Source organism: Rhynchophorus ferrugineus, unplaced genomic scaffold (genome assembly GCF_030347505.1).
Source record: "Rhynchophorus ferrugineus isolate W39M unplaced genomic scaffold, kcgeb_rfMv2 rfM2, whole genome shotgun sequence".
NCBI lineage: Eukaryota > Metazoa > Arthropoda > Insecta > Coleoptera > Curculionidae > Rhynchophorus > Rhynchophorus ferrugineus.
In genome coordinates, this window is record NW_027472581.1 from 42,110,469 (window position 1) to 42,128,520 (window position 18,052).

Genomic DNA, 18,052 nt, shown 5'->3' on the forward strand with positions numbered 1-18,052 from the left:
AGAGAAGTCAAAACCGGATATATTTCATTGTTTCGTTTCCTTTAAATATTTATTCAAATTGCATTGTCAGTTCCATAAAATAGTTTAATTTTTCGTTACAAAATTAATGGGATTAATATGTTATCAATAAATTCCACTCTTGTTTCACCGTCAACCGAGAGAAAAACAACAATAAGATGAACCGGAGGAGTCTTTTGTAAACGTTTCGGAGACCTCTTGACCTAAATTTGGTACGCGCGGTAGGTTATTGACCGACGTGGAAAAAGACCTGGCAAAACAAACCGTGAAATAGAAAAGGACGCGACGACATGGATCGGTTCTCGGGGTAATTTTCGTTCGTTCACCCCGCCGTCTGGATCAAGTTCGAATACACTTGTTTGCCTTTGGTGTGTGTACGTTTCCGTGTCACGACGTAAATTATACTTTAGTATAATTAATTTAGGTTAATTTAAACAAACGTAACTGCGGTATCGGACTCGTAATTAAATCGGGAACGAATTATCGCTAGAACACTTGAATTCGCGTCGAATAATAATAACAGGTTATCGGGAAATATCGCTTTAAAACGGCCGAACTCTTATCGGACACGTACGATCGCTCGCAAAACAGCCGTTGAGTGGAAAAAAAAAAACGGCGAACACACCGCAGCGAACACTGAAAATAGGTTGGGGGATATTGCAAGTGGTGCGCGCGAGACGGAGAGAGAGAGCCGTTCGGGCGAATGGAGATAAAAATATCCAGGCCGGCCCAATTTTCGAACTCGCCGTACGGATTATGGGAATTACGCGACGCGGGGTGAACGAACCCGCATTCTAGAACCTGCGCGAACGTCGGTCGATCCGTTATACAGCGCGCGAAATTGCACTGGCGCCCGACGTTGCCGCGTCTATTCGCATATTTCCCGAAAATTTGCAAGACCAATATGCTCTCTCGAATTCGTTCGGTTTATTTTTGTTCGAACGTCACCGAGCATGAAATGAAATAACAAAATATTATTATTACTCAATATAACTTCATTTTCACTAATTAAACAGCATTTTTAATTTTTAAGTAAAAGTATATTTTTGTTCCGATTTGCTTGAAGATGGTAAATTCGTGGTCTTCCAGCGTTGTATTTATAATTCCCTTTTTCAAATTAATATTGTTTTCAATGCAAAATTTATTAAAATTAATCTATATGATCTTATGATCTTCGAATATCATCTTGAATCATTAATTGCAATAAAATAGTTCAGTGGACTGTTTTTTTTATTTATATTTTTCGTCGCTGATTAAATTTATCAACTTAATGTGAAGCTGTTACTGAAAATTGGAGCAATGTGCAAAAATGTGAACAAAAGTATTTATATATATATATATATATATATATATATATACATGAAACAAAGCTGTTATGATTTTTTGATAAAAAATTCAACATATATAATTAACTAAACCACTATACACAGAGTTTTTCATATTCCAGAAGTTAACTATTTGAAGGAAGTTCACTTCGAATGTTGACAAATGCAAATGTTGCCTGACAATTTCGACTAACTTGCATGTCTTAAACTACAGATAAGTGAAGAACATTAGGATATGATTGGCATGCACACTTAAATAAAATGAATAGTATTTCAATTTAGTTTTGTTATTTACGACGTTTTCATTGTTCTGACGATCTTTTTTCTGTTCAATAAACAATTCATCACAATACGATTACTATTATCAATATTTTAGGACAACTAGTAGAATTAAAATTTCAAAAACATAACTCAATAAAATCAAACTTGTATGTTGCTCAAATGTACTCAAATGTGCTAAAAATTTTCTTCACTAAATATCTTAAAATAATATAAATAAAGCCTTTTTTAATTGCCATTAAAAAACTTAGTGAAAACGAAATCTCATTATAGTAATATATAGTCTAGTAACAGATACTTACTTAGATTAATAAATTGTTTATTCGTTCGAGTAGCAATAAAAAAATTAAAGTTTTTTTTTTGGTAAATGTAAATGGAAACTTAGCGAATAATGAACATAAAGTAAATTATCGTAATGTACATGCGCAAAAAGAACCATTAGTACATCTTGTTCAATTCTCTGTAGTCTGCATATCACACAATAAATGTAAGAAATGCATTTTTTTAAAAATATTATCTCTAAACTCAAATTGATCTCCCATTATACCAATGATTGGTTTGCTCAAGAGTTGGGAAATTTAATCCTGTTCTTCAGCAGGCGTTTTGTCAAAATAAAAAATTCCATGAAGAAAATCTGCAGTTTTGAAATGGTGACCTGAAAAAGCAATACAAATCTACGAACTAATACAAAGTTAGGAATTTTATGAAATAATAGATAAATAGAAAAGAAGTCCAAACACAGATCTGCATAATTCATATTTTTGTTTCGCAACAAGAAAAACCTTATATACGAGTACGACAACAACTTAGTAACCGTGCGCGTCCAAGTCATCAACCTTAATGTTGAGGTTCTAGAAAATTACGCACGAATTGAAAGAAAAATAACTTCCTCATTGTTTCGCGAGTTCATGAACGGGACCCGTTTCGGCAAACATGCCGATTTATGCGAGGCGCTGTGTTTTTTTCATTCGTAATCGTTTCTTGTTATTGTTATCAGGAACGGCGCTACTACGTCAGAATGTTAACTAGTTAATAAAAACGTAAAAAGTGAAGCTTCCAGAAGTAATTCGTGCAGCGGGTCAGTGCACTTGATTGACCTTAGGACGTGGGTGCCGCATAATGTAGCCGCAGCGCATAATAATACACAACGGTGAATGAGTGCACTGACCAACTCAATATGCAATGACTACTACCCTTAAAAGCGTCATGCATGATAACAAGTTACAAGATAGCCGATAACGTGTCTTTTTTTGTAGTGGATTGGTCGTGTCGTTTTATAGACACAACAAACGTTTTTAAAAACGATGAATCGTCGTTGTTCTTTAAATGATCGTCCCCCATCAATCATGTTACAGTTATTTGTCGAATTTTGAAACTATTATAATTCTTTTTCGAGGTCATTTAACTGATTATCGCTACATACTGTGTATCCACACTAGTTGGTAGTTTGTCCACCTCATTAACACCATCGATTGGAATTCTTTGTCGCTAAAAGCGCTTAGAAAGAAACTTTTTTCTATTGTCGAAATTTGTAATGACCCGTCCGCCAGTGACCGACATTCCGATCACTAAACCAACGAGGAGTTCTTTAACCCCTTCGGGTGTTTTTTTGTCGTGCTAATTTGACGGAGCATTAACACACTTTGATACCAGTCGAAAAAAAAAGGTCATAACCTTACCGAGAATCGCTTCGGCGTTCGAAAATATAATTCCGGTCGGAATGAATCGCATGGGAAGAGAGGAAGTGTGTCTTTTGTAGTTCGATCGATTTATCTTTTGTTTGTGTGTTGGAAATGAAGCCGGGTGCGGCCAATGTAACGAATCGTTGCCCGTGTATTTTTGCAGTTGATTTTTCCGAACGGTTTTCGTTCTGGTGCATTGACACCGGCCGGGCGGAGAGCTTCGCGAACATGACGTAAGACCGGTGACGTCAGGTCGTTCGTTCTCTTACGGCGTGAATCACTTTACGGTGTGGGTGCGTCAGGTTATAGAACCCGCGTTTCAAGAAACAAAGCGCATTCGTACGATGGCTATTCGCATTTTTTTACCGTAGTAAATTCCGCGTTTGATTAATAACTCGCTCCCGTTTAGAAGCGGGTGAAATACCCGAATAGTTGATTCATCTCAAGTTCGGGCGAATCTTACGGTACCGTGTTTACGTTTTGGATAGGTGACGGTTTCCTCGAATGATCCCGCGGTGGACTAATGGATCGAGTTGAAGGTTGAATAACCTTCCTCGGCCCCCTTTTAACTCCTTTGAGGTTTCTAATCGACGCCGTTTCGAGATAATGAAATCGACGACACGAAAGCGACGAAGAAAGTAACGAGGCGATTTTTCCTTTTTTTTACTTAATTGCAAAGAAAACGATTTCACATATCACGAATCGGGGATTAAAGCGAATGGCAGACAATGGACGCGAAACGTAATATCCCTTACGCAACGGCGTGAGTTTGAACGTTTCTTTCTCGTTTGAATGAATTAAAAGAAATATTTCGTCAATATTAATCTAAGAGGTATTTTTTTCTATGTTGAATAAGATATTTTCACTTAATTTACTGGGAGGTCGCCGTTTTTTACTGTTGTAATTACATTTTACTTCAAAAAATCACTATGTTTTCCCAACGTATCATAGGATTAACGCATCAGAAGGACGATTCTTTGGGGATCTATATGAATAGATTCAATTTATGATATCTTTATATCTGATGATGATGTTGGCATGCAGTTTGAACTTTTATTTCTGTATCTTTATATATACCTTTCTCCATTTATTATGTTCTTTGTCTTCGATGTGAAATTAATTATTTTTAAACGATTTAAATGGCCTTATTTCTTTCCTAGCAAGTAATTTCAATATAGTTTCTACAAATGATTCTATAGTAAAAAACTTATATAAAAGAGAGAGTCTTTCAATATCCTCTAATTTTACAGATAATTAATGGCATCATGGCATAATTATGGCATCTTTTGTTGAATAATAATCAAGTTTTTGTACTATTAATTAATTTATAATACGGTGTTATTATCATACATTAGTATTATAATATTCTTATTTTTATCTGGTTGTTTACTTAAAAAGCGTTAAATATTGTTTATATCTTCTTAATTCTGCATCAATTAGTGGATTAAATGTTTTAAAATTTTATATTATGGTCAAAACCTTTAATATAGTTTCATTTAAAATACTTGTAATAATATACAGTATTTTTTAAATTAAGAAAATATAAAGTATAAAACAACATGTGATTTAGCTTAGTGTTAGCCACATTCGAGAAATTACGCTCAAGTTAGGATATATAAAACAAATATATATTTATAATGTGAAAGCAGGATATGATTTCAAAATTGCAAAATCGTCGATATTGAATATATTTTGAGTAAATATTGATGGTAGCAATTTAAATGTTTGAACTATTTATTTAATATTTATTTTTATTACTTTATATTATTAATTTAGTTTATGTTGGGCTTAGAAATTAGTTTTATAGAATTTTTTTAATTTGACCTTTTGTTGTGAACAATCTCTGCGGTGTATTTTATTCAAAGTATTGTGCATCGATAGCAGCTACTTCTTCCCATCTTGCAGGCATTTAGTGGATTCCATCTCGAAATAACGATTATTTTTGTAACGAACCTTTTTTGCACCGAAAAATATTTTGTTCACACTTCGGACGAAATGACACATACTGAAAAGCGAAGCCTGTCAAGTTAGGTTTCAACATGAAGTTGGTGACAATTGTATGTGTTGCGGTTTAATACACAGTAACACCATCTCTTGTAAATCCTTTGAAATTAATTTCTAGGCCTGATATTAAATATTTATATTTAAAGATAATTAAAAAATAGTTCTTCTTGTTAAATATAAATAAAATAAGTTTTTTAAATTCATATTTTTGGTTCATTGATATGTTCTTCTTTCAGAAATTTAGTTGGTAATTATTATTGACTAAATTGGATATTTTTTAGGAATCTTTTTAATTTGTAGTTAATATAAATGTATCATGTATGCTATCCAGCATAAAAAAGTTAACCCAGGTCCAAGTAACTAATGTCTAGTAACTATTCGTAATAGAAAAAAACAGGAATGTGAGTAACGTGTAATTTTTTAAGAATAAGTTATGCATTAAATCACCGTACAAGGAAATCTGAGCAAGTGTTGAGTTAGGACGTCCAAAAATAAGAATAACTGAGCGGTTTGATGAAAATAGAGAATACTTCTATAAATAACGGGCGAGTGAGTGATAGCGGCGCATGTAATGGGCATTCGTCTTCGGCCGCTCGCAACACCGATGCATATTTGAAAATAGCGCGCGCGGCCCGAGCGTTGACATCGCATCTCGGTGACGTAAGAGTGACAGTCGGCGTGACGTCAGAGGCCGCTGAACCAGCCGGCCCGAACCATTCGAGAAACCCATATTCGGTTCTAAGAAGTTCTTTGACCGGTCGGTCAGTTACCAATTAGCGTCGCGGCGGGTCAACGATCCCGGCCGGGCCGTATCGGGCGCGTTGTTTTGTTCGTTCGTCAATTTGCAAAAATGAACTTAAACGGGCGCGCGGGCGAGATAACGCTCCGACCTCATTCGCGGGCGTCGTCCTCCTTTTCGGATCGCACTATTGTTGTGGCCTCGATACTTACCGAAATTCGATAAACAAATCGTGCGCCCCGATTGAGCAAGATAAGGCGGCGCGCGCCGTCGCCACTTCATCATCACTCGTTTGCCAACCTTCGCGCCTCGGTCTATTTTCAATTTTTTTTTCTCTCTCTCGTCGGCATTTGCCCAACTCGAGACCCCGATTACTTCAACACGTTCAATGGAAAACACTTTATTCCTTTAACCGATTCGAACACATCGGAGAATATAATGATCATCGACCACTTATACCATTTAATTACATTTAAATATCACGGTCCCTCTCCGGTCTATATATTCATTGGAATTTATTTATTTTTTCGCCTATATAAAACATATCAAGGAGATTTGCGTCGGTTCGAAACCCAGTTTTTTTTCTGATTCGATGAAAATAGAAGGCGGCCATTAATATTCAGGTCAAAGCCTAATTCAACCGATTATGTTAGTTATCGGATGAGACCTTCAGCTTTTTTTTTCGAACGTAAACAATTTCGGGTCCCCGTTGTTTATAAGCCAATGTAAATAGCGCTACTTGCGTTTTTGTTTCGTTACGATTGCGAAACGAGCCAGATTCGCTGGCGCGCGAGGTCGTCGACCGCTCGCCCTGAATTTTTTGGAGGACGGACCGGCGATTTACTTCGAAATCCATCCCGATTTTTCAATATTTTCTATTTGAATACGTGATACTAGATATTGCGAATAGAAAAAAGTAGTGAGAGAGAGAGGGAGGAGGGAGAAAGAGAAAGAAATGGATAGAACGAGAAAAAACAATCGGGTTCTCGAAAAGAACGGCGAAAAATCGGGCGGTTGGAGCAACAACACACTGCGGGCTGGTTAGCGGGTGACGAAACTGTTTCTGTCTCCGTCTGCGGCACGGCGTAGGCGAACGCGCGACAGAGAACGACGACTCTCACTTTCACGCGGTGAACTGGCCTCGCGAGCTCACTTCGGCGGGTCGACAACCGGCAATTGGGTCAACTGGTTAACAGCCTGCGAACTCTATCGCCAGGCCTCAGTCCTACGTTGAATTCGAAGTCGATCAGACGTGCGATCAGGTCTTCGATTACCGTCGTGTTGATCTTTCAACCAGCTCAAGTGTTTTGTCCGTTCGAAACGCCATGGTATATCTATGCTGATTAGTTGAAACGCTGATTGATTATTTCGATTAATAATAAACGCTGACAAGGAAATATAAGTGAATCATGATGGCTGTGTTACCGTGTACCGAGTCCTTAGTGTCGCAGGATAAAGTGGTGCCCGACGAGCATCCCAATAGTGCTGATGAGAGCGGGGGTAGTACCTCCGGTTGCGAATCGGGGGACGATTGTTCAAACAAAGATTGTCCGCAGGGTTTTTTCCGGCGCAGCATCCAACAGAAGATCCAGTACAGACCCTGCACCAAAAACCAACAATGTTCCATATTGAGGATCAACAGGAATAGGTGTCAGTATTGTCGATTAAAGAAGTGCATCGCGGTGGGAATGTCCAGAGATGGTAAGTACATTATTTTATTATACTGTTTATTATACATTTCATCATTGAGCCGTACTGATAATAATGTGGAGCAGCAGAAAATTGTAATTAAAACGATCGATACCATCCGACACATTCGTCGGTTGGAGGTTTACCTAGATAAATGGAGATAAGTGCGAAATATAGGTCGCCCGGCTGAGGTCGGTGACCGCGGGCGGCCCAGCTCGCGAATCGAGAAAGTCCATTGCGGGCGAGCGAGCGAGGTCAACGAACTCGCGCGCGCCTCTTGCACAACGATCTGCATCGAGGCTCGCTGTCGTGGAGGCCGTCGACTCCAATGCGTGTACCCGACGGCGTTGTGCCACTTTTCGCACTTTCGTCTCCATCGGCTTGCGTAAGGGTGTCCGTTTTCGGTCGCTTATGCAGTTATGGTGGATGGCGCAACAGTTTTTTTGCTCACGGCCTTGCCGAACGAGGACCCCTACCCTCACCAACATTATTATTAACCTAGGAAAAAAATATCTAATTTATTTCGCAACTCTAACATCATCATCAACCCCACCCGACTTTACAATAATTTTAATTTTTTTTCCACGGATCAATCCGACACAGAAAAAAAATAGAAACCGCCTTTAAAAGGTTATTATCCTAATTACAACTTTTCTATTACACAATAATCGGCGCTCGTTGCATACCAGCCCCAATTCGGAGAAAGTTAATGTAAATGTCGTCGTACCGTGGAGCGAGAATGAAAGTTTCATGCCCCTTGGTGCGGTCGAAGCCCCGGCGAGAAAGTTCGCTATGTCGTAACGATGATGGATTCGGATTCGTGTTTCTGTTTTTATGGTTGGAGAAATTCTCTTTCGCGCCCCGCTCACCTTAAACTTTTGTTTTCACAATCGCGCGTTTTGCAAAATAGCCGATTTGACCTGGAAAAAAAAATTAGCGGACGACGAGCGAAGAGAGGCGTTCGTCGCGCTTATGAAACATGGGGCTGATGGGAGACCGATTTCGGTCGACTGTGGTCAGTGAGATTTTTTGTCCGGGTGTCTGGTAGATTCGCGGACATTTGGCAACTACGCGCGTGATCTGATTTCGAGCGGTGGCCGTGTAGGTGGCGGCGCCGAGCGACAAATACCTGAACTAATTCACTCCATCGCGTGCGTTCTGTTTGAATGGATCGTTGTGAATCGGACTGAGGTCAATAATCTAATTTTGGATCAAAATAACGCGATTTCGAACCGTTGTCGATTGGTATCTGATCCCGATGTTAATTTTAATTGATTATTTTGTTTTTATGTATAAAAAAATTCAGTGAAGTTTTTATTTTATTATCATGGTGATATTTGGCAACAGTTACCATAATCTTGTGTACGTCGAAATGCTTCCAGGAAAAAAATGTAGCTTATTATTGCTAAGTCTATATGCGTAATATGACTACAAGGTGGCGTTTATTTGACGATTTTTCAAAATAACTTTCAGTTACACAGCGCGATTTTTCTGATAGATAAGGGTTAATTAAACACATTAGTAATAGTGTTGCATTTCGCTTGATTTGAAAGGAAACTGCGAATCGAAAGTAAATAAAATTGAAAATTACGGTAAAGTGGGGAGAACGATGACGATATGGCAGCGCGGCAACGTGGCACAGAAAACAAAGGAGTGGCGTTGTAGGCGGCCGCGGTGGCGGCCTTGACGCCGTCCTACCTCGCTATCGGTCGGAGCGTCAGCGCAGCGCTCCAAGTTCAAGGGTGATGGAGGGGGCCAAGTGGGGAGCCGCGGGCCTCGGACCGCGCCGTGTTCGCGCCATTCGCACGACGTCGTCCGCTGAAGTCGGGAATGCCAGGTCGCGCGCTCCTTCGCTACGCCAGCAGCCCGGTCGTTCGTGCCGCGCCGCCAGTTGACAAGTGCAAGATGGCCGAAGAATTACCCATACTCAAAGGGATCCTCAATGGAGTCGTGAACTATCATAACGCACGTAGGTGTCCTCTTCGTTTATCGCTGTCGATCTCTTCCTCCCGTGTCGCTTTCGTTGACCCACACTTTCATCGCGTGAAAGCCAGCCGAATTTCACTCGGAACTCAGATCATTCTCCGGTGTTGCACTTTCTCTTCGAATTTTTATTGCAACAGCTGCTCCACATAAATTCAATTGTTTCGATTATTCCGCCATCCTGATGACATCCAAACCTTTAGTGAGACAAAGATCGTAATTTGTGTTTTCTTTTTCAGCTGTGAGATTTGGCCGTGTCCCCAAGAGGGAAAAAGCCCGCATTTTGGCGGCTATGCAACAGAGCTCCAACTCACGCACCCTGGAAAAAGCTGTTGCCGCTGAACTCGATGATGAACAGCGGCTGTTGAATACCGTCGTGAGAGCGCACATTGACACATGCGATTTCACACGAGAAAAGGTTCAACCAATGCTACAACGCGCCAGAGAGCAGCCCTCATATACTGCTTGCCCTCCAACACTGGTAAGATATTAATTTATTATATTTAATATTACAGTGATATTAATTGCCAAAAAAAAACAACGATTTTATCCCTTTGGTCGAAACGGTTACATGTTCCCGCTAGTGGCCTTGTCTATACTCGGGGATAGGCGGAAATATTCAAGGTTCGCGATTGTCGTCTCTATCTCGATCGCCGCTCTAAGGTACAAGGTTAGCGCGCACTTGAACGCCTCCTGATGATACTGGTCAAAAACAAAGTGTGGAGGTCGTCCGGATAATAAAAGCGATTTGTTTTTTTTCGATCGTTATTTATCACTTTCCATTCGAAAAATAAAAACTTACGCCAAATTCGTACGTGACCTAACCGAATTACGGATCGTTTAGTTTTAACCTTCCGATGGAACGCTTAAAGGTTGTTCTATTTTTAATAATTTTTTTTTGGCAGTAACATGGCTCAGATAGTCAATACGCGTATCTCTCGTTGTGTGCTCTGACTAATTGGTTTTATTTTATTTCAGGCATGCCCTTTGAATCCAAATCCTCAACCGCTAACCGGCCAACAGGAACTGCTACAGGATTTCTCCAAGAGATTCTCCCCAGCCATCCGAGGAGTCGTTGAATTCGCCAAACGTATTCCCGGTTTCTCGTTGTTGTCGCAGGACGACCAAGTCACCCTGCTGAAGGCTGGAGTTTTTGAAGTGCTGCTGGTGCGTCTCGCGTGCATGTTCGATTCTCAAACAGCCAGTATGATCTGTCTGAATGGCCAAGTGTTGAAAAGAGACTCTATACATAATAGCTCAAACGCGCGTTTCCTTATGGACAGTATGTTCGATTTCGCCGAGAGAATGAATTCGTTGAGATTGTCGGACGCAGAAATCGGCCTGTTCTGCTCGGTTGTAGTAATCGCCGCCGACCGTCCCGGTCTCCGGAACACCGAACTGATCGAGAAGATGCACAACAAGTTGAAGCATTGCCTACAAGCCGTTGTCACTCAGAACCACGAGGGGCAGTTTCATATATTGGATGAGCTGATGAAGAAAGTTCCAGATCTGCGTACGCTGAACACGCTTCACTCCGAAAAATTGTTGGCCTTTAAAATGACAGAACAACAACAAATGTTGCAACAGCAACAACATTTATGGAACTCGCCCTCCGAAGAGGAGAGTAACAGCAAGAGTCCAGCCGCGTCGTCGTGGTCATCATCTTCAGACGTTACGATGGACGAAGCCAAATCGCCCCTGGGTTCTGTGTCGAGCACCGAATCAATGTGCTCGTCAGAAATGATCTCTAACGAATATCACCACGTGCAACATCACGTGAGTGCTAATGCGGCCAGTGCACCTCTTTTAGCTGCTACGTTAGCGGGAGGTTTACCACACAGGCATAGGGCGAATTCCGGGTCGACATCGTCCGGGGAGGACGAACTTGCTGCTACATCACATTTGATCCATAATGGATTGACTATTACCCCAGTACCCAGACCGCCAGTGCAACATAGGTTCAGGAAACTGGATTCTCCCAGCGATTCTGGCATCGAGTCCGGAACGGAGAAAGTTGATAAGCCAACGTCGGTTTGTTCCAGCCCGCGATCGTCTGTGGACGATCACCATATAGTTGAAGATATGCCTGTGTTGAAACGAGTCTTGCAAGCCCCACCACTATACGACACCAATTCATTAATGGATGAAGCGTATAAACCCCACAAGAAATTTCGTGCTTTGAGGAATAAGGATTCCGCAGAAGCCGAACCTGCAGTGGTGTTGTCACCCCAACCTCCTGCAGTATCACAGTTGCAAATGCAGTTGTCTTCGCCGCCACAATCATCGCTGTCCAGCTCACATTCGATGCTCGCTAAGAGCTTGATGGAGGGACCCCGTATGACCGCCGAACAGATGAAGAACACAGAGGTAATCCACAGTTATATCATGCGTGGAGAACCAGTATCGACGGCGTCACCCCACGTGACCGCCTTACCCACCGCCTGTCCATACAAAACCAACGTCGGTTTGCTGCAACCCGCGTGGGCGACCAGTGTCATCACCAGTGCACGCTCAGCTTCCAGTCCAATGCAGCTACATCCCCAATCGCCACACTCAACGTCCCCAGCACCGCCACTGTCGAGGTCACCGTGCAGTCCGCATCCCCCGCGGCTGCTCGAGCTGCAGGTGGACGTGGCCGATTCGCAGCAACCTCTAAATCTGTCCAAGAAGTCACCGTCCCCATCGCCGCTGCCCAAAGTGGTAACGCTGGAGGTGTAGGCCGGCTGCCGGTCCAACGACAGTACAAAGTGGTGTGCGCGTTTCCGCGGCGAGAGACTGTTAGCCTTGCCCGGGCGATCTGGTGCCACTTTAATCGTATGCAAACCAAATAATTCGTATTGCTGTATATTCACATTACTATCGCTGTCTATATATCTGAATGTCGATGTGTGACCATGTTGTAGTGTAGTCACCCTGTAAAGTTATCTCCTAAGCCATGACGGACGCCCATATTGTACATAGCGGACCAACCCTGAGCGGCGCCCGTCACCCCCCTCCCCCCACTAGTTAGGACTCCATTCAAACAATCAGTAATTTAAATAGATTATCTGTAAATGGCTATTTATGATTAATTCTGGCATCGGCACCCAATCAATCCTATTTTATAGATTTATTATATTATTTGTTAATATATATATATGTGATAAATTGATTTGTAGGATATATTTATGAACTAAGTTTTGTGTTAAAATTACGTATCTCAGTTTGTAAAAACCCATAATCATCGATCGTTCACCCATGATTGCATCCTCATCCCGTCATGTATTTGTATCGCCACCATTTTTTCATTTAGAGATAGGCGCGAGTCGGAGAGGAGACCCTGAGACTGAGGGGGGACGCCCCCGCCTACGTACTAGGCCCTGAAAAGAAAGGGCCAACTCACCGTTCGGGGTGCCCCCCATTGTTAGTCTCCTGCTCGCAATTTGGACGTGATTAGTTCTGTCCTCAACCCGCGGACTGGCGGCTGAGGCGCGTGGCACGCGCTTCTGCACCACTCCAACACCATTTCATATCGTCGAATTAAACATGTAATTTATTTTTCTCCGGGGAGCGTCGCCGATGAAGCGATGTCATCATCAGCGGCGATCCAAGGAGTTTCCTACTTATTGCTGTAACAATTTTATAAATTGGGAGCTTGTTGAGGCCGACAGAATAAAACGTCTTGGTGATATAAACATTGCAGTTTCATTTCCTTAACCTATTTATTAACGAACAACAAACATACTCTTCTGTGTTTGTTTAGTATAACATTAATAAAAATTCAAAATCTCATTGAACTAGTGAAATTAAAAATTAACAGGTCATAAATATATATATATATATATATATATATATATATAGAAATATATGGATATATAATATAAAAATAAAAGATAGAAAATAATTATATATATAGAATATGCAATTAATTTATTTGCAATATTGTATAAACTACTAAAGCTTTCAAGTATTATAATAATTATAATTTTATTTATATTATATACTGAAAAACTATTGCATCTTTAAAATAAATCAGTGCAAAAATAAATGAAATGGAAATAAATAATTTATTAAAATGCTTACAAATAAAAATGATTTACATTCTACATAAATGATTTTTGAAAAAAACGGTTTCTAAATGGTATTCGTTAAATTACTATAGCATATATATAATTCTGTATAAAAGCAATGTACTTTTTGAATATTCGTTCATTGCGTAAGTTTTAGTAGAATCTTGAAGCAATAAAATATTTTTGTGTTTTGATAAGAACTATTATTTTATATAGCATGTAAAACAAAATATGTTTATATGCAAGGAACACCTTAAATTTGAATAGTAAAACTATTTTGAGAGACTAGCAACTCTGGTTAAAAGAAGAAAATATATGATTAATATGGCAACAATTTTAATATTTGTCAAAATTTTTCAACAAAATGGCCCTAGTTGATTCTATAGGCAGATAAGTTTATTAAAAAAATTTGGGACTGCAGATTTTAACTGTGACATTTGAAAACAGTTTTATGTAGTGCATTTATTGGCATCTATAATGAGTAAAATTAATTTGCAATATATTAAGTCATTTTCGTTTTTAAATATTACACGATCAAACTTGACCATATATTTTAGAAATTTCAGATAACGTTCTCGATGTCTCGACAAACAGAGTTTGGTAAAATTGATTGGTATTGTAATTAAAATACAAATACGTATTTGGTATTTGTAATTCAATAACTTCTTAAAAATGTAATTTGTGGTCATTTTCATACTTTAACGGTGTATTATTTAACTTAAAAGTTTATTAATACGAATGCCACGATGGAAAACTTAATTTGTATTTCTCAATGATGAATAGAAGTGTCCAGGCAACTTAAAAACAAAGGTAGTTTTTTGATAAGGTTTTTAACCTGCACCCTGAAATAAATGGGGCAAAATCGGGTTTATGCCACCATCCTAATTATAGAGCATTGCAACAGATGAGAAAAAAGAATTAAAAATCTTGCAAAGCAAACTACTAAAAACATTAGTAGCTCTACTAGTAAAGAAGATGATGTTTTTGCGAACAGGTGCAGGCATCAAAAATGGGGTTAGAGTTAAACAGTTTCCTAAACGATAAGAGCAAAAAGCATCAAGACCGATAGGAAGATTATTTTCTTGAATAGGTTTTATTTATTCACGAACAAGAACATTTAAAAATATAGTATTAATGAAAGCAAATTGTATTATTGATTAACAGCCTAGACTGGATTACTTTTATTTTAAATACATAGCCTTGCTGTATTTTATGATTTTTATTTTAAATAAAATAGACGACTTTTGCAAATAATTATTAATAATTTAAATTTTTTAAAAATATTTTGTATTTCGTATTTTAAATACATGGGAGAGAATATTTATTACAGAGAAAAATAATTAATTAAATCAAAGCGCCGCCTTGGTTGGCGCAATGGTAAAGCGGACAGGGCTGTTGCGACACTCGCGGGTTCGAATTCTGCTGGGGTATGGTCGTAAATCTATGCAAATCAACAAAACTAAAGCAAACCGTGTAATTTGTTCAGTTCTAATCACAAACATTTTGGACTGATAATCCACGGGCTATTTCATTGGCCCTAATAGATCTGTCTATTAGTGTGGCCAGGATGGCTGAAGACATTTTTAGATTGACAAAAAATACATTTCATTTTTAATTTTTTAAATTTAATTTAAATCCGATGGGAAGATCGCTAACTAGCGAAACTAATGTTATAAACACTATGGTAAGACTTGTTAGTGTACAAATACTCCTACAAAAACTCATAAATTTATCTTTTCATATTTATTTATTCATACCCAACGAATGTTTGCTCCTAACAAAAAATGCAATATGTACCAACGCCGAATCTAATTCGTTCGTTGTTCTTCGTTGGTCCGGTCTGTACGTAGCATTGGCAAATTAATTAGCAGCAGAAAAATAATGCAAGAAAATTTTAGATCTTCTATTAAATAAAAGTATTACTCAACAACAATTATTTAATGTAATGTAAAACGGTCTTCATGCGACAGCTTAAAAGAAATATGTAGCGGATGTCATCTCGGTGAACTTGATAACGAAAAGTGCTATAGTTGCGACTTGTATTGCTGTCGCTGTTTTCAGTCAGTCTAGACTGTAGGGTTGACGGTCGCGGATAAGATATCCATACTTTCAAAATATATAAATATCTAAAGTATAAAAAATATCGATATAGTGGAGAAAAACTCCAGCTTTTTAATATCGGTACTTTAACTTAAAACTCAAAATTCGATAATTTTTTAAAAACTGTCGATATTTTTTTGACATCGTTACTTTGGAGTAAAACAATGTAGAATTACCTCAATAATCTTCGGAAACATGTTCTCTCAAATATGAAGAGCATTATTCCAAGCAGTTTATATATTTATTATATTTATCATCAGATTCATCATCAATATCTTATTTTGGAACACTTGCAATGTTTCGTCTCAGTAGGTTTGAGGAATCGAGACCAATGATTCTAATAGATAGTCGTAGTTTACTTGATGTTTACGGGAGAGTCAACACTCTCTCGATACGCGGTAACCCTCCGAAGAGGTTTATTGGACTTAATGTGACCAACTTAGACGGTAATCGAAAGGGAAGTCTGAGGTATGTAACATGTTGTAGCCACGGAAAAACTCAAAATTCGATACTTTTTTAAAAACTGTTGATATATTTTTGACATCCTTACTCTGGAGTAATACAATGTAGAATTACCTCAATAATCTTCGGATGTTCTCTCAAATATGAAGAGCATTATTCCAAGCAGTTTATATATTTATTATATTGATAAAACCAACTAAAAGATAACAAATAAGTTTTAAAAATAAAAAGTTTACGTAATAGACCAATCTAATCGATTGTCATGTGTGTCTGAACCTAAATTACTACTCCGAGATTATGTTCTTCAAATTGAGGACATCCATAAAGACTTAAAGATAGCATCGATATGTGAAAAGTGATGCCGCGTGAAAATAAAAACGTTGAAATACTACAACTTTATCCGGAGATGTGAAGAAACAAAAATACTTTGAACCGGTATAGTTAAGCTATGTGTGAAAACTATGCCGTATTTTGAACATACGTGTAGTTCATAAGTGGGAATACATCCATCAAAGGCCGTCTTCACATCTACCGGCACCAACACGACACCGATATCGGTGGACGCGTAATCTCACGTTAAAAAATGGAACCCTTTCACACTCGCCGATATGTTGGTATCGTGTCGTTACCGGCACCGACCTGTCGGCGGGCAGCAATCGGTCCACTCGTGTCGGCATCGATTTTTATTGTGTACAGAGATATTTTTAAGGTTAAAAGAGCAAAATGTCTAGCTTTAATTATGATATTGTAACACTAAATGGATTAGTAGAATGAAAGTCTTCTATATGGGATAATACTAATGAAAATGATAAAAACAAAATACGGTGCCGTGTCGGTGTCGTGCTCTTGCCGTGTCGGTGCCGGTAGATGGGAAAACGCCTAAACGTTAATTAAGTTTAGTTTTAAAATATTCGATTTGGAACAAGAGAAAAAGAAGATAAACAGAAGAACACAATTAAATAAAATTACTAGATAATAAATAACAAGTCGTAATATGAGCGCCATACGATTGTTGCATAAAAAACATTAGTAAATGAAATAAATTAATTTGTAAGAATTAACACTATTTAATTATTTATCAGACTTTGTTATCATGATGACATCCCTCACTTTCCAAAATACAGGTACAAATTTTAGTTTAACGGTTAATTGTTTTTACATTTCTGCTGTGGCTAGGTAAATTTATTTTTATCTATTTGGTTAGTTCCATTTGAGATATTTTGGATTTGAGATTTTGGATCTGTCCAGTGAAAAGCTCAGTAAATATTTGATGACATTGAAATAACAGAGTTTTGCCAAAAAGTGTAATAGGGGTGTCATTTGTACCTCAAGCGAGAACATTAATTTACTTCAGCGGTAGAGAAAGTTGGGCTTTGTAAACCATAAGTATCCCGTGAATATGTGTGGGCGTAAAATGAAGTCATAAATATAACAGAGTAGGCGTAAACCTAAACCGAATAATGCAATTATTTAATAGCCATTCTTTCGCATCTTTATCGTTGACAAATATGAGAAAAAATCATTTTCAGTTTACTGTCAGATATTTCGATTTTATTATTCCGCAATATTGATGGTTCTTATGTATATATTTTATATCATTTAAATGTAAACTGAATGTATCACTGAATGTAATAATACATTATTATTATTTTTACATCTATTATTATCAAATTTTGATAAAACCGCTGTTGTTTTACAATAGAAATTTTTAGTACTTGTTGG

At 38.4% G+C, this 18,052-nt stretch overlaps 1 protein-coding gene across 5 annotated transcripts in view; it reads left to right on the plus strand.

Annotated features, from left to right (window-relative positions):
• Eip75B (Ecdysone-induced protein 75B) overlaps positions 1 to 13,393 on the plus strand; it is an 89,002-nt gene extending 75,609 nt beyond the window's left edge. For 3 of the 5 annotated variants that reach the window (XM_076395605.1, XM_076395604.1, XM_076395606.1), the window contains exons 3-5: positions 7,604 to 7,748; positions 9,959 to 10,200; positions 10,698 to 13,393. In XM_076395605.1, the coding sequence (XP_076251720.1) occupies positions 7,604 to 7,748; positions 9,959 to 10,200; positions 10,698 to 12,437 (2,127 nt within the window). In that variant the 3' untranslated portion in view covers positions 12,438 to 13,393. Of the gene's footprint in view, positions 1 to 7,424; positions 7,548 to 7,603; positions 7,749 to 8,877; positions 9,706 to 9,958; positions 10,201 to 10,697 lie in introns of those variants that run through there. The other 2 variants (XM_076395607.1, XM_076395608.1) reach the window with 2 other exon arrangements.
• The last annotated feature ends 4,659 nt before the right edge of the window (positions 13,394 to 18,052 follow it).